We start from the raw sequence: 21,344 nt of genomic DNA, 5'->3' as shown, positions 1-21,344 counted from the left end.
TGCTGCCACCTGTTTTCTGACACGCACACTCCTTTCAACAAAAGTCGTATCAGCAGCTTCTACCGTTCGGCCTTACTCTTTTACACCCGCACTTCCTTCTTCTGCTTTCGCGCCAGGGTCCGTTATCAGCTCGGCTTATCGGCGGCTTATTCGATAACTTTCTAGTCTGGACCCGCTCAGCTTCAACAGCTGTTGCAAGCTCGACCGTGTGTTTGCTGGCCCTCAGCACGCTCGCCTTCAACTACGCCGTAGGCTTACACCCAGCGTCCGAATACATATCATTCCACGTCATCCTTGTACGATTTCCTGCAGCCGAGTACTCCGAGCACAAGCAAAGCGCGCATCCGAGCCTCGACTCCTTCGAATAAGCGCAGCGGGGCACACCTCTATACGAAGACACGTAGTGATAGCGAACATCGGCATCGCAGACACGTGAGAAGACGGCGGAACAATCACAACCTCTGCAACTATGGCATCAGTACAAACGCGAGCCAACGGCAATGGCACCGCAGTGCGGCCTGCACAGGCAGAGAAGGAGGGCGCAAAAGAGAACATCTTCCTCTTCATCCCAAACCTGATTGGTATGCGCGTTCTTTCCACGTGAATGCAGCCTAACTAACAAACTCTCAGGTTACTCGCGCGTCTTCCTCGCCTTGATCTCGCTCTACTACATGCCCCTCCACCCTCGTACATGCACTCTCCTCTACAGCATATCCTGCCTGCTCGACGCGCTCGATGGATACGCCGCCCGATCGTATGAGCAGAGCACCAAGTTTGGTGCGGTGCTAGACATGGTGACGGACAGGTGTACAACAACCTGCTTGCTCGTCTTCCTGGCGCAAGCTTTCCCTCGCTTCAGCATCATCTTCCAGGGCCTTATTTCGCTGGATCTGGCCAGTCACTACATGCACATGTACGCGACCTTGAGCATGGGTGGCAGCGGCCAGAGCCACAAGAACGTGGACGAGAGCAGGAGCTGGTTGATGAAGCAGTACTACTCCAACAACGTACGTCCTACCCGACTAGAGGCTCATGTGTAGCACACGTCGCAAAGCATATACTAACAACCCTGACAGAAAGTTCTCTTCACCCTCTGCTTCATGAACGAAATGTTCTTCATCGCCCTCTACCTTCTCTCTTTCAGCTCCCCGCTCCTCTCACCCACCCTCTTCTCCGACCTCAACAACCCATCTTCCATCCAGCCTGGTTCGCCTGCCGCCCCCAAACCCTCCATGTTTTTCGCTAGCCCTTTCTCTGCGGCAGCCATGGAGATGGCGCGTGCCAACAAGATGGACTCGACGGTCCCGTGGATCTGCATGCTTACCTCGGCCCCCTTCATGGCTATCAAGCAATGGATAAATGTGGTCCAGATGGTCAAGGCGAGCCAGTGGCTTGCCGAGGGTGACAGGGAGGCGCGGAGGAAGGCGGGTTTGCCTAGGAAGGGTGCGAAGAAGAGCCAATAGGTGGCTCGCTGCATGTGAAAGGGCATGAGACTAGCGGATAGCATGTCTGGAGCCGGTAAATGGGCTCACTGGATGAGGAGACGTCTTACGCCACGCAACAGGTGGTATTTTGTTTGGGCGGCTGCATGTGCAGAGTTTCTGCATGCACATGCTGCGCATTTCACTTTCACTTTTTTTCCCGTCCATCTACTCATATTGTAGTGATCTGCGACTTGACTTGTTTTGCTTTACTCCTTCTTCATTCGCTTTTAGCTCCAACCTTTTTTCTTGTACGATTGCATCTTTGCCTCTACAAATAGGCCATGCGGCGCGAGATGGACATGTACTCCATAAAGCTACATAATAATACGTTTGTTTTACCGCTTGGAAAACGTCTGAAGTTGGAATTGCGATGTTCATTGCGCTATGAATAATTTGTGGTCCTCTAATTCCTACTCTACCCTCCCTTCTCGTCGATACAACAACAATACGCAACTCATGCAATCATGTCAACTCCACTCCAGCCGTTCCTGGATCCAAAAATCTCTTTCTTACGGGAATAACATCGATACTCTTGTCACCTGACTTGTTTTACTATTCTCTGACCTGCGTCGTGCTCGTGCCCTTTTGCTTCGAGTACCTTTTCTCTTTGCGTACTCATCATGATGCTAGTCGCATGGACTGGAGGAATTTGAGGAATCCTATTTCCCCGAAACGCGTCCCGCCCGCACTAAGTCTTGGAATGCTGACTCTAGAGCCCGCTTTACTTCGCGGTAGCTAACTATCAGCACGTTTTGCTCATCGCGGCTGACGAGCGGTATCTTCTCATCAGTCCCGGCGTCTAGCTTGTTCAAGCAATCCAAAACATGCGCTAGGTCTGTGACTGGGTGACCGTTGGCGTCTACCTGGTGGAAGACGTAGTCGCGGAACAACTTAAGGTAGTAGCGCTCTCCCGTTTCCGCCCATACTGAAGATGGGTTTGGCCCGCTGTTGCCTGGCATATTCTGGGACGCGTCTAGTTCTGGTCGCTCATTGATCATGTTGAGCTTGACAAGCAGACGGACTAGTCTCGAAGATTCCAGCTCTTTTCCAAGATTGACTGTAAGTGTATCCTGGGCATGGAGCTCACTGTCAAAGACTGATGCGAATTGATCGGCAATGCCGCCCAAGAAGGTGTCAATGTCTTTCTGCATCGGCGCTGGCGTAGTGGGAGAAGATGGTGCCCCTGGTGCTGGTTGAGGGTTGAGCAGCCATTGCACGCATTCTTTGAGGCGGGCTGTATAACTTCTAGTGATATAGTCCATGGACTTTTGCATCTGCAAGTGAGCTGTAGCGTTATTGTTGGCAATACAAAGTATCAGTCGTCCCAGCTGGACGAGGTCGTCTGCTTGAAGTTCGGGCACAGGGCGGGCATTGTCAAATTGGACAATGTCCATGATACTGCATGCATTCAGTCGTACCCGGTTTTTCGAAGTCAGTAGTATCTTGGATGGTGTGATGAGGCGCGCCGCCAGACCCGAACCGTGTATGGCTTTGAGGGCGGACGCGATCTGAACAATGTAGCCCCATAGGACTTGCTCTGGTACATGTGATGATGCTGGCTGCCTGCCGTGGAATCGCTGCACTGGTTTGAAATGCTCATCAGCCAGTGATTTTGAGTTTGGATGGTAATCTGTGACCAAAATCAAAGAGCTGTCACCGAAAGCTCGAGTAGTGAAGGCTTCATGGATTGTAACCACGCTACCATTCAAGACGCGTTTCCATGGCTGAGCAGAGCGAATCGCAGTCTCACTTGTAAGGCGGAAGTTTTCGAGACGGCGTAACGCGTAAGTCTTGCCATCTTTGCTGGAAACAGCCTTGTAGATCCAACTAGCGTACCCGAAAGGTGCCGTGTTTTTCTGTGGTGACATGTCGAGACAAAACAAAGAATGAAACTGCTCAATGACGGGTAAAGTACTGTTGGGTGCGACCTGGCGTGCAATATCCGCCTTTTTCTGCAACTCTTCCCGTAGCCCGTCAGGGATGAAGAAGTCATGAGCAGTACGCTGGTACGCGAGTAGTCCAGTCGGCTGGGGTCCTACCGGCCAGTACAGATGGTAGGCTGGGGTCTGGAAGGCATTGGCGTTTTGGAAATACGTCGTCGATGCATCTTGTGCATATGGGTTGATGGTAGCAGCTTGGTGAGATGCACCAGTGAGCGTAGAAATGCTGGACGGAGTACTGAATGGATCGTAGCCGAGATTGGAGTCAACCTAGGGCGTTGTAAGTCGAGAACATGGTGCGAAGACGTGCTCTAATGTCACAACATGAAGACGAAGATATTCGAGTAAAATTACGCACCATCTGCTGGCCCTCAAAAGACTGCGGGACAAACTCTTGAAAGTCTTGCGAATGCCAGTCGATTGCGGGCTCTTTCGTGTGCATATGCGGGGTGGTGACGGCTGAAGTAATCAGCATGTGTAGATAGACGGCACTGGCGATTGCTTAGGACTCACTGGAGCGTTGCGATTTGGGGGTAAAGACGGCGGCATTGGCAGCCTTGGGCGAGATGGCGGCACTGCGAGATGATGGAGTCACGGATCCATTGGTACTTGCCTGCAGCGGGGTGAAGGAGGGCGAGTCGACATTGAACCTCTTTTTAGCGTTTTCGTTCTGGCCCAACTTGAGGACGTCGTGGATGTAGGGGCAGGCTAGATAGGGTCGGTCACCAAAGCATTCGGCAGAGGCAGCGGCCACCGAGACTTACTGTTTTCGTAGCGGCAGTGTCCGTAGATGGTGACGTTGCGACATAGGGTGTTTTTCGCTTCTGGAACGACCAGTCAGACTTGCCAGGTAGTATAAATATATATAGGTGTAGCTGCGTCATACCGCGTCCCTTTGGGCGAGGAGAGACTACTCCCCGTCGCGAATCACCCGAAGGACCTCCAAAGGTTGTTGCCATGAATCGCGTCTGGGTGGGCAAAGCGGTGTTGGTAGCAATAGAGGGTTGCGGGCGTGTCTTGGAGGCAGTCTGGGGGGAGCGGGCGGCGCTCTGGGCGGACTCTGTAGGCGTCGAGATGGGGGTTTTGCGGTCGGAGCCGGTGTCGTCTGAAGACGCGGCTCCCCTACTCCATCTGGCGGCCGACTTTGTCGAGTGTTTGCGGCGGTTGTTGCGCGCGGGCTTCTGGGGCGTGGTAGGGGCGTTGCGCCCTGGGGGGTTGGGGAGGGAATCGCGAGACGACGACGACGACGACGTCAGCTCGGACAAAGACTCGGTTGCGGACGAGGCAGAACTGGCAAGGGCAGTCGCATGCGCATGTGTCTTTGCTGCCGAATGGAAAGCAGGGCGGGTGGGCGTAGGGGAAGCGTGCGGCGCGCCTTTGTTCGGCGGCGATGCAGGCTGAATGATGGGCAACCTGTGGCCGGTGTGGTGAGCAGAAGTCCCTGCGAGCACATTAGAGAGGGAGCCCATGAGCGGCGGAGGGTCGTGGAGCGCAGACGCAGACGGCTCCTGGACATGGACATGGCCAGGGCCGCCGAGAGACATGGCGGGCGGGAGGCTTCGCGACAGCGGACGAGTGGCATGGAGCGGGCGGGACAATTGGAGGAGTACCTTTCGGAATTGCGGGCTATGAGCCACCCCCAGCGAGTCCAGCGTCCTGTAGGAGCAGCAGCCGCGTCTCCATGAGCAGGCACAGTCCAAGAGTCGGGGCAGACTAGACGAGCAGGCGCGCTGGATGAGTGAGGTGTGAGATGGCTGAGACCTATCCTATCACCCTCCACCCGGCCTTGTTCACCGGCGCCTGTTTGCCGTGTTTGCAGTCGGGAGCCGCTTAGTCATCTTACATACCATCGGCTTCTCGGCATGTTCGACACACCACGAGTCCATCTCCACCAACTCTTTCCTCGGATGTGCTGAAGAAGCTCCTTGCTGGCCATCAGAACAAGCCAGAGTACAAATTGCGACTCACTATTTCCAGTTATGCGGAGCCGGCCTCGAGAGTATCTGGTCCTACGTCATGGACATCCGCACGGAAAGAGCTCTTGACAACGGCTGGGGCAACTGCCTCACCGAGTGTTGTGACTGCATCTAACATAGTAAGCAAGTTTTGTGAAAATGACAGACGTGGTCATGTCTCTGTCAGTACATCTTCGCTGCTCGTCGTCGTGCAGGAGCCTTCCCGGACGAACTCATTCTGACCTGCTGCCATTGCGACTTCCGGTGGTGTTGGGAGGTTGTTGCAAGAACAAGACTCCGCGAAATAGCAATGTTAGGTGAGTCCAGGTGTTTTGTGCGATTTTCCAATTCACCTTCAACTTCACCGTGGTGTAGACGTCGCCCCACGCGACCAGTGAGCGTTTTCGAGCCAAGGACCTTCGAGCTCTCCAGGGTTGCGCGTCCGACAACAATAGTGGAACTTGAATCAGGAGAACTTTCGGACGCGATTTTCAAGAGCACCAAATCTTCGCCCATCTACCCTAAACCCAATTTGAGATGGAGTATCAGAATCCTAATCTACCACAAGCCAGCTACGAGGGACCCGCGAGTAACCAGCAGGTCCCATTCACCATTGAGCCTTGTACTAACACATTCCGCGATGATGGTAAATACGGACCTGGCATGTTCCATCTGTGAGTTTCCCTTTTCCGACTGCATTTAAGACATACACTGACCTCATAACCCATATTCAGACTCAAATGCGGTCATATCGTCGCTATCGATGGAGGGGATACACGCTGCGGCATCAATTGCCAAGACACTATCAACATTGCCCAAAGCTCCCTCTTGTATGATCTTGATGGATCCCACGACTCAAGTCAATCCAACCGCTAACTTGTTCTCTCAGTCGGACGCCCGACGACCTCCAACCTTTGACCGAGGTACAGCGCCCTGACTTCCTTTACTGCGAGGTTTGCAAAGGTATACCTTGGGACAACTATATAAGAATGCGACTACCCTCCGACGATCTGTCACGTAGTCCCGTGGCCATGCCCCGACGCTGTCTCGGCCTTACACGCGGCGAGATAGTGGCAGCTATTCGGGTCCCAGACATTGGCGTTGAAGTCCTGTTGGCCAGCCCGTTCTTTAATTCAGACCGCTACGCGCACAATTTGGGCTGTGGCCACAGGGTCTGGTCCGCAGCTTCATCCAACTGTGTTCGCAACTGCCGCGATGACTGGCCCTGTAACAAAGATGGTGCTCACCCCCTTTTGATGAAGCGGGCTGACGTTATCTTCTGTGAGGAATGCGTCTTGAGAGCAGAACGAGTTCATGCAAAGTGGGAGGCGGCGGCGAGTGCATTCTCGTTGGGTCTCCCACTTGACCTTTAACAGGATGGTTGAGACGACTGGAAAATATATTGACCGTCACCCTTCTCGATTTTTATATGGAACACTTCCTAGCATACAATTTGCTGTGCCTTCCTAATCCTTTGGTGTGGCCTGCAATACTTACGGTAAAGTATACACTTATCATGTCACCTGCCGGCTATGAACTTTTCAATTCAGAAATTTCTCCAGATTGCGAGAATTCACCTGGGCAGTCTCAGAATGTACTTTGTCATTGCTCCATTACCTCTCTACCACCAATACGCGTATAACAGGTTCTCTCAAGTGAGAGAATTCGCAAGTAAAAGGATGCACGGATACACATGGCAAATATCCTTGGATGATGTATCTGCCAAGGTGAAGTCCTTCAAAAGGCCCAGTCTTTCTCATTGTCGGACTGGTATTCACCACATCGGCAGGTCCCATGCAGCTATAATTTCTCCTCTCTTACCGGTTACGTGCACATTTTACTGGTTTCTACCCACAACCTCACCTTATTGTTTACCGCTACCTAGCGTAACTAGACTCATTAAGCGATCATCGCTCACATTCACTACGGCTCAGCGCTATGACCAGCAAAGAACCCTCTCAGGATCTCATCCATGACAGGAAACCTTCGACTGTAACACAACTACCGCCTCTGTCCAAACCACAACCTAGTCTTGATTACAGCGACTCGTCCATCTTTTTGCAGACTGACACCTCTCACTCTACAGCCAACGAACCGATGGGAAAACAGAAGACCATGACAGGGAAAAAGAGGCCGGGACGCCCTCGCGGCAGCGCGAAAAGTGGCAGCGGTGGACGTGGTGAAGCTAAAGGAAGATCCTCGCAGTCTGCGACACCAACGCCTGGGGCGTTACAGAACGGAGCAACTCCGAAGCTCACGTTTAAGATTAATATGGGACTAGATCGACTGAGTCCGCATTCCCATGCGACCCCGCCGTATGGCGGCAACAGCGACGAAGGTGATGAGCTTCCTCAGCGACTAGGACAGCCAGCGCCGGGTACGACTCGTACTGGACGAACGATCCTGAAGCCTCAGCATCACGATGCTATACAGGGCAGCGACATTGACATGCTCATTAATCAGATTTCAGTGGACCATAGAGACGATAAAAAAGTATTCCTGACAAGCGACCCGCGTAGGTATCAAGCATGCAAGATTGAATGGAGCGTAGATTGACTGACCCTTACCTAGCGTACGTCTCACACAAAACACAAGACCATCTTCAGTTCCTGCCAAAACCGAGAGGTCGCCCACCCAAGAACAAATCTTCGTTTAGAACTTCCATGGATAAAGTGGATGAAGAGAACGAAGAGTCTCCATCTTTCCAAATCCTACCAGTACCGTCTCTCGCCGCAGACCCTGCCCAATTCGCAGCCGATGCAGACGTATACGCCATTCTAGACGTCCTCGATAACACCAAAAGAACCTTGGTTGACCTTCCCAGGCTCAGCAAAGCCTCCGATCCTGGTCACGCCCAGCCCTACAGTGCCAAAGCCCTCACACAGCTTTACATCCTCTGCTACCAGAACCAGCGATGGGATCTTTGTGACATGATAGCTGATACCTGGATACGTGCTTTTCATGAAGTGCGTAAGAAAGACCAGCAGAAGTCCCAAAACCAGACCTGGCGCCCAAATCCCGCTCTCGACCGGCGGAAGCGTAAAGCGCAGGAGGCCTTGGCGAGGGGTTACTGTATTCCCTCGGAATTCGATGCAAATCCAAAGGAATACAATCTTGTCGTTACAGACCCAGAGCTCGAGAAAGACGTCACATGGATCAACACCGATCTTCTAAATCTTCTCTACAAGTCTACATCTCCAAAATGTGGTGCGAGGTTGCTCTGGGCCGACGCTTTGGCCTTGCATGGCGATAAAGCCGAGGAGGTTATCGGACATATGAGGAGGGAGGGCTTCGATCTACACCCGGACCTGCTGTTCAACATCATGCAGACTAGTCTGCGCATGTGTCGGAGGAACCTTACACTAAAGATTGAAGAGAGTACGGAAGGCGCGTGGTGTAAGCGGTACCATGAGCATGGAAAGAACGGGGAGCGTTGTTACCGGGAGTTGGCGTCGAAGGAACGGAGAGAAGGAGGAGGAGAGGCGCATGATTTGGTAGGTCGGGATATGCTGGATCAGTCTGATGAAGGATCAATAGACGAGGACTGAGCTCTCTAGAAGAGTGACCCAAAAGCAGTGTCATACAGTTCATTGCCGGGTCAAATTTATAGATCGAGCTAGTCCAGTCATGTCGCCATCTTACCGAGATGAGGCCATTGCTTACCCATTTTGTTTGGCGATGAATATCTGATGAGGCAATACCGGGAACAATGTCAATTGAACGAAAATGTAAATTCATCAACAGCGTAAAGAAGACACTGGATAACACCAGTCTCTTGGCTTATAGATCTGACCTTTCGATATACGTTAGCTGTACAGCTATGGCTTAATGAGTCACAGATGGCGTCGTGAGGTCCTCGCTTGAAGATGGTGCAGATCTGCTTATCTTCGACTTCGGCTACACGTTCTCCAGTGCACGTGAAGTCTTTGTTTTCTCATTCGTTCACATGAGAGATCCTACGGGGGATTTGCTTTTACCATAGTGCGTGCTCTTCAGTGGTGTGACATTGCCTACGCTCTTCCTGTTCCAGGCTGTCCACATGCAATTCGGCATCTCATTCGATGCCAACACACCGACACTTCCAAGGTTCTGTGATCCTACAGATCCTCCATCGACACACCTTCACCTAAGAGGCTAAGGTCCGAAAAGCCGTGAAAGACCCTCAGGCGTCCTGTATGAGTGACACACCCACCTCGTACCCCGGAATCTGTTTCTCCGCATGGCTTGACTCAGTTAACATGCGTCCAAGACGTATAAATGGGGCCATCCCCAACATTGGCGTCTTGGTCAATATCCACTATGAGCTCCACGGTGCGTGCTTCTCACTCCAGATACGATTTGACGCCGCTAATCTATTGTGAAGCGTTTGTCAGCGTCTGTACCCGTACCCACCCACTGCTGCGACACTGCCGCCGTAGGCACACCCACACACGAGATGTCCAAACGTGTTGTACGAAGCAACGTTTGTTGAGGGCGACCTAGCCTTTAGTAGAACCTGGAAGATAAGATCGCATCAACACGCGTCCCGTTCATTTCGACTTCCGACCCCCTGTTCATCCTGGATTCTCAACAGCATCCATCTTTATACAGCATACGCGAGCTGAAGGATTGGACCCACGGCCATGGCCGACCAGCCGATAAGCCTTGCCCGCTGTGGATCAAGAAGCAGGCCACATGACCCTCGAGAATCTCGCTACGGTCATGCGAAGAGGATGCAATTTCCACGAAGTCTACGAAAGATGCAAGGTAGTAAGAGATTGACTTTGCTGACGTCTCAGTCAAGCAATCTACGGTTTTTTGGCGTAACGGCTTGTGCTGTCTACAAGCCCTTGGTCAAGGCATGGCGTGCTTGGTCTTCACAGACCATTCCACGGACGCAGAACGAGTGCGTGTGTGGAGATGACCAATTAAAGCGCCTACATTCGCCCCGATAACACTCGGAGCTCCAGCCGAGACACGCGAACGTACCATGTCTCTAGGCTTGGGTTTTCTTTTGCATCGCATGATAAGATGCACTACTACGACTGCATAGCGCTGCGGAGAAGGGAACTCCGGCGGTCTGGGCTCTTGTCAACACAGTCCAGCCAGAGCGCTTGGAAATGTCAGATTTGCCATTGTGGGTTTGTCGAGTCAGTGTGTGCCGCTGCCTGCAAGAACTCTCTGTCGGACTCTGGGGTTACGCAGCCAAGAGGTCACATCATCGTGCTACACGTTTATTACAGGCACCGGCAACCAGGACTCGTATTGGCACCAGAGCGACCGAAGAACCAGCGGACTTTACACTTGCGCATCGTTAGCTTTATCCAGACTTGCGTACGCAGTGTATCAACGTCTAAAACTGGGGTCGTTACCTTACGAGCCTTTGCAGGACGGCATGCCGTTTGAGGAAGTTGGGAAACAGGCGCTAGCAGAGGAGGCTGAAGGAGCTGGACCGGCAGCGGCTGTCAACACACCGCCGCGAGACGAGGTGTCACCCATTAGACGTTAGTCGCAAATGCCGAAATACTGCTCCGACATATTCTGCTCTCGGGGATTAATATACCGGCGAGCGTCTTCGTTGCGAGGCATCATCAGGAGAGGGTAGCAATCTGTCCTGGTTGAGAATTTTCCCGCGGTGCGTCCAGCCAATCATGCGGTACGCATTGCCGGCTGTTCTTCGGGCACTACCAGAGCTTGACAAGCTTCTCTGCCTTGACTGTCAGCTAGTACGGGGACACGAGAGCGTTTGGGGGATAATGCGGGGTTCCCGGTGTGCAGTGGCCGGGTTGTTGACTGGTGGCCAGCTCGGCCCCAAGCTCCACAAGACACACAAACAAGGAAGCTTTCTCCACTCAAGCCTGCCAACCTTCCGCCCATTTGCTGGGCGGCATGTAACCATTGTGCAGATGGCGCTCATGTCGTGGACATGAGACGTGAAGGAGTCGCCGCTTGATCGGTCTTTGATCAGACGATCAGCGGTCCGCTTTCTGCGCAAGGCCTAGGTCCAACGCCTGCAATGCCGAGGACACGGGACGACCTATCCAACGTTGAGGGAAATCACGGTTGGGATCAGGAAGGTCATCCGGCGTCTCTCTATTCGGAAGACCGACGCCGACCGCTACTGGCGATGAACGAACGTGGAGTAAGGCCTCCGGGGTAGGCTCTAGTCTGGGGGGTGTCATGGATGGCATGCTTTGGCAGTCCTAGCACCTAGGGTCTCCGCATACCATACCCCACCATCGCTTCCAATATTCAGTATAAGAGGCGCCCATACCTTCCTGGATGTTTGGGCTTTACTGCCTTTCCTCCCTGTTCGACAGACGTAGGTGGAGCAGCTCAATCCCATCCCAAACTCGACCCATCACTGCAAACTTTGCCCATCATGGTCGTCTTAAACCCTTGGAAGGAGAACCTGAAAGACACCCCCAAGGAGAGCCTTAACTGGCGTCTCTGGTATGGTGTCTTTGGTAAGTCATTGCATCGTCCAATGCGCTCAAAAACTGACATCTGTAGTCTTTGGACTCATGGGCGCTGCTCGTGGTATCGACGAGGGTCTCATTGGTACTACATCCGAACTCGACCCTTTCAGGCGCAAGTTCGGGCTTGATGACGAAAGCAAGAGCGAGCACGAGATTGCCGAGCTTCTATCAAACATCACATCCATGGTGCAAATGGGCTCCATCTTGGGTTCCCTGATTGCTTTCTTCATCACTGACAAGATCGGCCGCCTTTGGGCCACTCGACAACTATGTCTCATCTGGGTTATCGGCATCGTCATCTTCCTTACCAGCTCTCTTACTGGTTCCGTCGGACAGATCTACGCCGGCCGCTTCATTGCTGGTATCGGTATCGGACAGACCACCGTCGTTGCACCGACATACCTAGCCGAGACAGCACCCAGGGCCATTCGAGGTCTCTGTGTCTGCGCTTTCGCTGGTTCAGTCTACATTGACATCATGCTTGCCTACTTCGCATCCTGGGGCTCTTCCATTCACATCTCGTCTGCCACTGACGCCTAATGGCTCGTTCCGAACAGCATGCACCTCATGTTCGCTGGCATCATCTTCACGCTCTCCTGGTTCGCCCGTGAGAGCTCTCGTTGGCTGATCAAGGTCGGCCGCCACGAGGAGGCTCTTGACAACCTTGCGCTCCTCCGTAACCTTCCTGCTGACCACCCCTACGTTACCTCGGAGATTATGGACATCAACGACCAGCTCAACCGCGAGCGCGAAGCTACCATGGGCACTACATGGCTCGGACCAGTCCGTGAGCTTTTCGCCAGCAAGGCCAACCTCTACCGTATCCAGCTTTCGGTCATGTCACAGCTGCTATCACAGTGGTCTGGCGCAAACAGTATGTACCTCGACTAGCACAAACATCCAACACACGCTGACTCTGAACGAATAGGCATCACCATCTACGCTCCCCAGTATTTCGCTATGATGGGCACGACCGGTCAGAACGAGAAGCTCTTCGCGACGGCCATCTTTGGTGTCGTCAAGTTCGTCAGTTCCATGCTTTGTGCATTCTTCCTCATCGACTTCCTCGGCCGCAAACGCTCCCTCGCTACTGGTATCACACTACAACTTGTATCCATGCTCTACATGGCCATCTTCCTACTCATCGACACTGGTGTCGCTGACGGCGAACCCCAAACCTCCAGCCAGAAGCACGCAGCGATGGGCGCAATCGTCATGGTATACTTCTCTGGTTTCGGTTGGGCCTTGGGATGGAACTCGATCCAATACCTCATCAACTCGGAGATTTACCCTCTGCGTCTGCGTGCGCTTGGTGGTTCCATCGCCATGACGTTCCACTTTGTCAACCAGTACGGTAACTCGAAGGCTGTACCACTCATGTTCATCTCCATGACGCACGGTGGTACTATGCTGTTCTTCTCTTGCGTTACTGCCATTGGTCTGTTCTGGGTCTACTTCTTCCTTCCCGAGACTTCTGGAAAGTCGCTCGAGTCGCTCGACGAGATGTTCAATCTTCCTTGGTACCTTATCGGTCGCAAGGGTGCAGAACTCACAAAGGGATCTGGTGGTATGGCTGATATGCTGGACAATGAGGGCGAGAAGGCTGTTACCTACGAGATGGAGAATGCTGGTGGTGCTGAGACACACAACCACCGCGTTGAGCAGAAGGTATAAACCTCGCACATGTGGGATGGGACAGTCTATAGCATCGTACACAAGTAGTGTTGCTAAATGAATATGAACGAAATGATGAACGCAAATAACGCATTTGGCTTCAATATGCACACAGTGAACTTCATACCGCTATAAAAGCGACACATGTCAACCACACATGTACCACTGAGTTCATTTGGAAGTTGGCTAAGCAATTCGAAGTTTTACATTGGATTCATAGCTAAATTTCTGTTTGTAGTTCAATGGCTTCGTCGTCACAAGTACCACCTCCCTCTCGAGATACCCAGACAAGCACCCACAGTAGGGAGCGAAAAGCCAACTCGAACCTGGTGCCAGGTGAGTCAAAGCCTATAAGCTCGACCGATGTGAAAGACTTGCTTCGATACCGAGTGGTAATGATAGCGATATGATGACAAGTGATAGAGAAAAGAAAAGGAAAGGGAAAAAGAATCCTGAACTAACAACAGAATCAAAAACTGCATCTTAGATCGCGTATACTCAACACTCGAGCCCGATCGTGAATACTAACGTGACTTATGCATTAACATGTGGAAACCCGCCGATCTGAGAAGCCCGCTGCGAATACAGACTCTGACGACTATCCTCGTCTCGAGATGACTCTGCAAGCCAGAAGGCGACGTCCAATTTGGAAGACGCTAATTCGTTCTTGGCCGTCTCGTTGTAAACGTTTATCACCTTACCAATGAACGTAACTCCGTCGTTGTCAAAGTCGAGTTGATGAAGGAAGCCATAAAGTGAAGTGTTGCCTAGCTTGATCTTGCGCTGAGTCTTGATTGATTCCAGATCGGCAGTGGGACGACCAGCAAGAGAGGAAAAGGCCTCGCAGACGTCGTCTTTGGTGGTAGTTCCGTCACATAGCTCAAAGTGGAGTGTGTTTATGAACATTTCCAAAGAGACTTTCCCAAGGAAGGTGGTGCGCGCTTCCTCGGCCTTGCGGCGGACAAAATCGAGGGTAGATGCCACGGGGGAGTGGGAGGAAGTCTTTGTTGAATTTTGGTAGTCTGAGCTGGAAGAAGAGAGGTCGGGGTCAGACATGAGAGGAGTTACTGGGGTGTTGTCATCAGGAATGACTGCAGTCTGCTCCTCGATGGTGTTCTTAACCTGAACAGTGATTTGCTGAAGATCATCTTTGGCCTTAGTGAAAGCAGAAGAGTCAAATTTGGAGACGTCTTCGATGAGAGTGTCCTCTTCGTGGTTGAATTCGTCCGCAATCAGCTCAGCAACAACGAATGTCTGGTCGTCACCAACAATAATCTTTTTGTCAGACGCCGACATGTCGACAGCAATAAATCCATGGATAGATTTGGCACCGACGTGTTCAGCAGATTTCGCCTCCTTGGCCTTCTTTTGCTGCTGATGAGACAATGGAAGCTCAAACGGTGCGATGTGCATCCGCACGATAGCGTTGTGAAGATCGCGAGCCTCTTTGCTCTCACCTGGGCCGTTGGGCTTGGAGAGAAGAGAAGCAACGAAATTGGGTTCGTCCGTCTGTTCCAATACAGGTGCCTTTTGATCAGCTTTGGTAGCCTTTCGCTCGGATTTCGAAGTCTTTTGTTGCTTTGGCGCAATGATCAGGGCTGAGAGAGGAGCGACATGCATCGCGATCAGCTTTTCGTGAAGGTCACGGGACTCTTTAGTCATGCCAGAACCATTGGGCATATTCAAGAGTGTCGCAACGTATCCATCGTCCACTGGAGTGATAATGTCGACAACACCAGTAGTGGTCCTTGCGGTGTCGAGCTCGGGCTGCTTCCGACCCGCCTCCTTAGGAATCTCAGGAGCATTGGCGACCTTCTTCTCGGTCTTATTAAGCTTCTGCTGTTTGGATACAGTGACCGGAATCTGGACTGGAGCAACGTGCATTGAGACGAGTGCTGCCTCCTCATCGCGAGACAGACGCAATGGATAGAGAGCCGCATTTTGCATCGATAGTATCGACGAAGGGCAACAAGAACAAGCTCCGGAGACCGTCTCGATAGACAGGGGCGTCTTATCGGCCACCTCCTTCGCCAAGCTTGGAAGCGGCGGCTCATCGTCCACATCGGTCATCAAGACATCGTCATACTCGTGGAGTAATTCCATGGCGCTGGCAGCCTCAGCAAGGTCAATAGCGTTGCCAAGTGAGTCAGAACCTTGACTAGCTGTAGAAGATGCGCGTATCAGCTGAGGAACGTCTCCTTCTGAATCTTTGTCAGACTCAGCGACCGGATCAGAGTCAGTGCTGGTATCAGAGGCGGCAGCTTGAGGCGTGTCGTGGGACTCGGCGATATCTTCGTAGACAGAAGGTGACTTGCTCACTACAAAGGTGGGCTGAGAGCATACAGGCTCAGTAATGGGCTCAACAGTACCATTGACCACGCGCTGTTCAACGATTGTGTCGTAGTTGAGTTTCGGACGAGGAACCGATAAACTGGCGAGCTCCTTTCTCTCCTCATTTACAGCTTTGGCCTTTACCGTAGCTGTTCGGGTGTCGTGATTTTTGTTGCTAGGAGGGGAGAGTGGCTTGCGGTTCTTCTTGGCAGGGCGATGTGTAGGTCGGCTAGGCTTGTCCTTGAGTATTAATCGTCGGCTCTTGAAAGGGAACTCCTCCTCGAGCTTCTCCTGGGTCGCGACAGTAGCAACACGCTTGGCCTCTACTTCGGTAGCCTTTCGCGGCATAGGTTCCTCCTGGCTCAGCGCGACAGAAGTGTCGGTGTTGTTGGCGGGGGCGGCAGAGCCGGATGTGGTGTTTGTTGTAGCAGACATGTTGCTCAATACGTGGGCAACTAACTCGAGTTCTGGGACGGTGTTCTTAACGGACAGCAGAGTTGGGACCAATGCCTCCGTTTAACAGGGTTGTAGAAGGATGTATCTGAGACGAAGTGTCAGTTGTTTCAAAACACATGTCTTCGCGGTAAGACAGACCTGTGAACTACAGAAATAGAAATGGGTGAAGCCTTCAAGTTACTCGTAGGGTGTGCAAGGGTGATTTGGTCTTGAGCGAGGAACTGGAAGTCTGCAGTGATTGGAAGTAGAGAATCAACCTGGTGTGTTGGGAGGTAACCGCTAGAAAATGGGTTTTTATATACAGACGAGTGTGCGAAGCTCTGCTGGGAGCTCGAGCCAGGCATGAGTAAAGCTCGTGCTCGGACTACTGACAGAGCGCTGCCTAGTAATTCAGGTGTGTCTGGTGGCAACGGAATTGTTCAAGGCCCTTGGCTTTCACTTGGAAGGACTTGTGGGGTCTCCGAAATGTTGGATCGGTGAAAAATTGCTACAAGCATCTAGAGAACACTGAAGAGTCACTACTACCCCAGTCTACTTGTCATCAGCACGTTTATCAAATCAACAGAACGTAGCCGGCAAGATCTGAGAAGTGTAGCGAGAATTGACAATGATACTCCTTTGGAAGCACAATTTGAGATGTCGAACGCAAATGCACGTATAGTTCCTGTACTGAATGAGAATATTGGAAAATACAGCAACAGTGAGTATGCAATCATGGTGCGATATCGCTAGCTGAAGACCCGTGTGCCTAGATGTAACTCGAGTGCCGAGCAGTCGAGATTTTCGGGAGCGGTCTTGCCGAAGCGTTCTAGATGAGTGTGTGATCTATCATGACATTGGTTCACTGCGATGTCCTCCCCCATGCTTCCGCGTTATTCACATCTACCAACTTAGGAGGTAATGCATATACGACAAGCTGTCGAGACTGCATGCATTGCACCACGCCATACACGGTAGATATAGAACGCTCCCAGGTAGTCTCCCGGGTAGGGTTTTCAGTTTCTTTCCTTGTATGGCGTGGTTATGGTCGTAGTTCCATGTATTGATGCTCTAGCGGCGGTCTATGTTGCATCTTGATGTCGATTTCCCTGCGTCAAAGTTTCTTACTCTTTCTAACCCATCGTCGATATATCGATGGGATGTCTCAGCAACTCGGTGATATTGGTCGCATTCGCTCTCCAGCTTCATCCGGGTCGTCTCTGATTCTCGCTGTTCCGCGCACGGTCCTGTGAGCACGTGCAAAAAGCTACTAGTCCGCGACGGGTGATTACCTCAGCGCCTTGGCCAATGAGAGGCCAGTTCTCACCGGCCAATCAGAGCGTGCGCCCATGTATATCCCTTCAAGTCCACCACCTTTCGAGGCAGAACAACCAAAAGATGGCAAAAAGACTGCCAAAAAGATACTCTCCAGCGGGGAATTGAACCCCGGTCTCCCGCGCGTTGCCTTGTGAAGGTGACAAGCGGAAATACTGACCACTATACTACTGAAGATTGATCAACCAAGAGGCTGAGTAGCTGGTTTGATGAAAAAAGGGGTATCTACTGCAAATATAACCAAGACGTTGTGCGTATTCTTCACCAGCAGCGCTACTGAAGTAAAGGTTCCGAAATTTGCACAGAAAATGTCGGGCTCGGTTGGCGGTGGGGCTTACATCGAACCGGCGGCGCCGGCTTTTCCAGCCATAAACCCTCGGGGTCTGCGAACACTTAGCGAAGTAACCGACATCAGCACTTGTAGCCACGGTCACAAGGTCGGCGACCGCTTCGTTTGCTGTTTGGTTCTCGTACTGGGGAACTATCGGTATACCCGACAAGATACTTTGTCGTACCCTGGATGGATAGCGCCAACAAGGTTTGTCAAACACACTCCGAAAAAGGCGACGCCGAACTTTTAGTGAGCAAGATGGCGGGATGAATATTGATGGCGGCGGGTGTGTAAAGCAAGATGCGGTGTGGTTGTGTGGATGACACAAGTGTGCGAGGCACTGGAAGCATTCCCTGCGACGTGAACCAGGCGCGCGGGTCGCACTGGTGACAGACACCGCTATGTCGTTTGTACATGTTCCTGCATCGCGGGAATGTGTGCGATGGATGTATTTGATGATATTGAAGTTTGAAATGATAGACGTACGTAAAATGGCATCCATCTGTGAGCACAAACCTCGACAGTCGTGAGCGCACACAAGATGTATGCTAAGAAAAGTAGGGTTAACGCTCAACTGCATAGGTTGGCTACAGTGGTCTGGGATTCGTATGAGGCTGAACGGCCGGTTCATACCATACCCTATCGACGTTGGTAGAATAACGTTTTTCGTGGCTTGTGTTGCCGTGCCATGCCACGATGTAGCGCTGAGTCGTACGCATGCAAGGCAGTGCATCGCGCTGGGTTTCCAAGTGTATAAAGCTGCGACGTCATGTCTGACCGGCAAGTGTGTCTACCGAGAGCACGAAGTCGTTAGCGCTAGGGCGGGAGAGTGAATCATGGACATTGGCAGATGGGATGGGAGCGGTGGCTCTCAGAGTAAGCTGCACCACCCAAGGTGCGGCGCGGTCAGCAAGATTGAGCAGACACGGGCAGAAGACTTGGCAGGGAATTGGTGGTGACGCGTTCTGGAATCTGGGGTCGCCCTAGGCAGACGAGAGAGACAAAGGGATGCGGGACAGCATCATGGATAGGGAGCTTCATGGTCATGGCAGAAGCCGTGGGATTATGCACAAAGTGAGACACGGAAGCCCACACTGGCTGATCAGTGTGTGCTGGCCATGGCGATGCTCGACAAGACGCGTTGGAGATGTTGACGGCCATGTTGATGAACAGGGAGAGCATATGGCAGGGGTGGCAGCCATGCTCAGCAGGACGTCGAGTGGCTGAGCGAGTATGCAGGCGTCCTCCGCCTCAGCGAAGTACGAGCACGTTGGCGCCCTCTCCTCCCACCGCCCGTTGAGCCCATGTCTCTCGACTCTCGACTTGGTCTGCTTCATATTCCAGCCAAATCTTCCAGTCGCTCGTTGTTGTTGTTGTTACCGTTGTCATCGTTCCCCTCGTCTGGAAACCATTGCGCCGTGCACCAGCCGCCTCGCCTCGGCTCCATCTGCGATTGACGGGTCGAAGCGATCTGCACCGCGTCAGGCTGAATAGCAGAACAGCCAGCCAGGTGCAAGTGAGGCTCATATCCTGATCCGCATCTCGACTCCAGAGGCGCTTGCCATAGTCACTCGTTTGGTCGCGTTCTACTGCTCTGCATGCCGACGTCTCTCGAGTCGCTCGCTGGCACCACGAGCTGAATCGCGAACAAGGCACCACCCCGCTGCGAACGGCGCGAACCACCGACTCAATGCGCTCTAGCAACAAGAGCTATGTCAACATCAACGACGCGGGCAGCGAGAGGAGAGAGGGCACGCCGTGGTACTGGCGTCTTATAGCACTGGCGGCGTCGTGGATGATACTGGGCGGGTGCGTGCTCGCTCGCCATGCCTCTGATGGCAGTCGGGGTGAACGCAGGCTAACACATGACAGCTACCTGATTCTGCCCGGCCTCTACGCAAACGAGCCCAACCTCAAGTTCAGCCAAGCCGTCCTGTCCGTCTTTGTTGTCGCACTCCTTACGGCCGGCTACTCCTTCACGGCGCTGCTCTGCTTCGCCTGTCGCAATGAGCGCTTCCAAGCCGAAGCCGTCTTTCTGTAAGGGCTCTTCTCCGCCTGCACCACCAGCCCAATACTAACACCGGCATAGCCCCGCACTCACCTCGTCCGCCCTCGGCCTTATTTCAATAGCTTACAACTTCCTCTCCTCCACCAACTACCACTGGGGCAATGCTGCCATCAGCGGCACCGTCACCAGCGCCGCCGGCACCCTCCTCTACAGCGCTCTCCTCCTCTGGACATACCGCCGGATAATAAAGTCCAAATGCCAGACAGACACGCGCGCAAACCTCTGGTCCGAACAGTCCTACTACAACAACTTCATCCCAAACATGTACCCCACCGCCATACGCTCGCCCTCGAATCCACCGCCCGCCGCCGTCTACTCCGAAGACGACCGTGTGAACCAGCAAATGGCGCTGCTTCTCGCAAAAGGCGACCCACGGCCCAGTCCCGACGCCAACAGCACCTTCCGAATAGACCTGCCCGAAGACCGTGAACAACAGGAAAGACAGTTGCACAGCCAGGAGTTGGTCGGCACCCCTGCACAAACACACGTCGACTGGAACCGCGAGCGATCCGACAGTAGACCCGACAGCCTGAGTGAACACCAGGCATGGCAACAATGGCAGGGCCGTGGAAGAAGCACCAATCGCCCATCGAGTACAGATGGAAGACCCAGCACGCACTCGAGAAATGTCAGCCGCGAAGAGCGGAGGAGAGAAATCGAGCTTGGCCAGCTGCAGCGTGTATGACCTCTTCACTAACCTTCACGTCTTTACCTTGCGCAAAAAAAATACGCATTCTCTACGCACATGGACAGCGTCGGTGTTCTGGGCCCGGCGTTTTTCGGTGGTTCGCGGTCGATACCTTTGCATTTTTGCTCGTTCCCATCCCTTTGGATTTCAGAGACTGTACTGTAACGATGTATATGTTACCGAGTTGTTTGGCATATCTTGGCAGGTTGAATGCTCATTTTCTGTGTTGTTACCATTTATCGAGTAAAATACCAAATCTTCAAACACATCTGCGCTCACCGTCGCTTCCGCATCAGGTCCCTTCTTTCCATAGTCTAGCCGCTGTCGGCAACTACGACCCCACCGATAGGCCCCCCAGGCAGCATTGCCACGCCATTGTGATCTGATGCCTCGTGGCTTGGTAACACACGGAGATGCATCAACCCGAAACATGACGTCCTTTGTCATTGCCCACACTCCAGTACCGTGGCAGATGGGGCGACCACTCCTGCAACCACGAGGAGAAGCTCTACCAACGCCGCCACATTCCTAACGCGGCCGCTCCTGTAGCCATTAGGAGAACACTGCGCCACCTTCCTGCATCCTTCGACTTGCTTCAATATATTGGCCCGGACGGACCCACTTGGCTGCACAAAGCTCACAACG

The 21,344-nt window shown here is 52.7% G+C and overlaps 7 protein-coding genes across 7 annotated transcripts; 5 read left to right on the top strand and 2 right to left on the bottom strand.

Moving 5' to 3' along the window:
• Nucleotides 1–469: 469 nt before the first annotated feature.
• On the top strand, nt 470–1,463 carry ACET3X_001322 (uncharacterized protein; the record flags this gene model as incomplete). The annotated part of the gene is made up of 3 exons (XM_069446601.1): nt 470–581; nt 631–1,007; nt 1,077–1,463. The coding sequence occupies 3 exons, from the start codon at nt 470–472 to the stop codon at nt 1,461–1,463; spliced, it is 876 nt and encodes a 291-aa protein (XP_069311564.1).
• Nucleotides 1,464–2,143: 680 nt separating this feature from the next.
• On the bottom strand, nt 2,144–5,310 carry ACET3X_001321 (uncharacterized protein; the record flags this gene model as incomplete). The annotated part of the gene is made up of 7 exons (XM_069446599.1): nt 2,144–3,694; nt 3,783–3,883; nt 3,938–4,132; nt 4,189–4,248; nt 4,311–4,865; nt 5,035–5,050; nt 5,272–5,310. The coding sequence occupies 7 exons, from the start codon at nt 5,308–5,310 to the stop codon at nt 2,144–2,146; spliced, it is 2,517 nt and encodes an 838-aa protein (XP_069311563.1).
• Nucleotides 5,311–5,916: 606 nt separating this feature from the next.
• Nucleotides 5,917–6,636, top strand: ACET3X_001320 (uncharacterized protein; the record flags this gene model as incomplete). The annotated part of the gene is made up of 4 exons (XM_069446598.1): nt 5,917–6,053; nt 6,114–6,209; nt 6,269–6,342; nt 6,551–6,636. 4 exons carry the CDS (start codon nt 5,917–5,919, stop codon nt 6,634–6,636), a joined length of 393 nt encoding a protein of 130 aa, XP_069311562.1.
• A 681-nt stretch (nt 6,637–7,317) lies between these two features.
• Nucleotides 7,318–8,927, top strand: ACET3X_001319 (uncharacterized protein; the record flags this gene model as incomplete). Its single annotated transcript, XM_069446597.1, has 2 exons — nt 7,318–7,894; nt 7,951–8,927. The coding sequence occupies 2 exons, from the start codon at nt 7,318–7,320 to the stop codon at nt 8,925–8,927; spliced, it is 1,554 nt and encodes a 517-aa protein (XP_069311561.1).
• Nucleotides 8,928–11,740: 2,813 nt separating this feature from the next.
• Nucleotides 11,741–13,511, top strand: ACET3X_001318 (uncharacterized protein; the record flags this gene model as incomplete). Its single annotated transcript, XM_069446596.1, has 4 exons — nt 11,741–11,825; nt 11,872–12,358; nt 12,395–12,711; nt 12,766–13,511. The coding sequence occupies 4 exons, from the start codon at nt 11,741–11,743 to the stop codon at nt 13,509–13,511; spliced, it is 1,635 nt and encodes a 544-aa protein (XP_069311560.1).
• Nucleotides 13,512–14,045: 534 nt separating this feature from the next.
• Nucleotides 14,046–16,277, bottom strand: ACET3X_001317 (uncharacterized protein; the record flags this gene model as incomplete). Its single annotated transcript, XM_069446595.1, has 1 exon — nt 14,046–16,277. The coding sequence occupies one exon, from the start codon at nt 16,275–16,277 to the stop codon at nt 14,046–14,048; it is 2,232 nt and encodes a 743-aa protein (XP_069311559.1).
• A 3,356-nt stretch (nt 16,278–19,633) lies between these two features.
• ACET3X_001316 (uncharacterized protein) lies at nt 19,634–20,696 on the top strand (the record flags this gene model as incomplete). The annotated part of the gene is made up of 3 exons (XM_069446594.1): nt 19,634–19,752; nt 19,816–19,980; nt 20,033–20,696. 3 exons carry the CDS (start codon nt 19,634–19,636, stop codon nt 20,694–20,696), a joined length of 948 nt encoding a protein of 315 aa, XP_069311558.1.
• Nucleotides 20,697–21,344: the final 648 nt, after the last annotated feature.

This window comes from Alternaria dauci, chromosome 1, assembly GCF_042100115.1.
Source record: "Alternaria dauci strain A2016 chromosome 1, whole genome shotgun sequence".
Lineage (NCBI taxonomy): Eukaryota > Fungi > Ascomycota > Dothideomycetes > Pleosporales > Pleosporaceae > Alternaria > Alternaria dauci.
The sequence above is the reverse complement of the archived record's forward strand: the minus strand, read 5'-3'. Positions and strand labels throughout refer to the sequence as shown.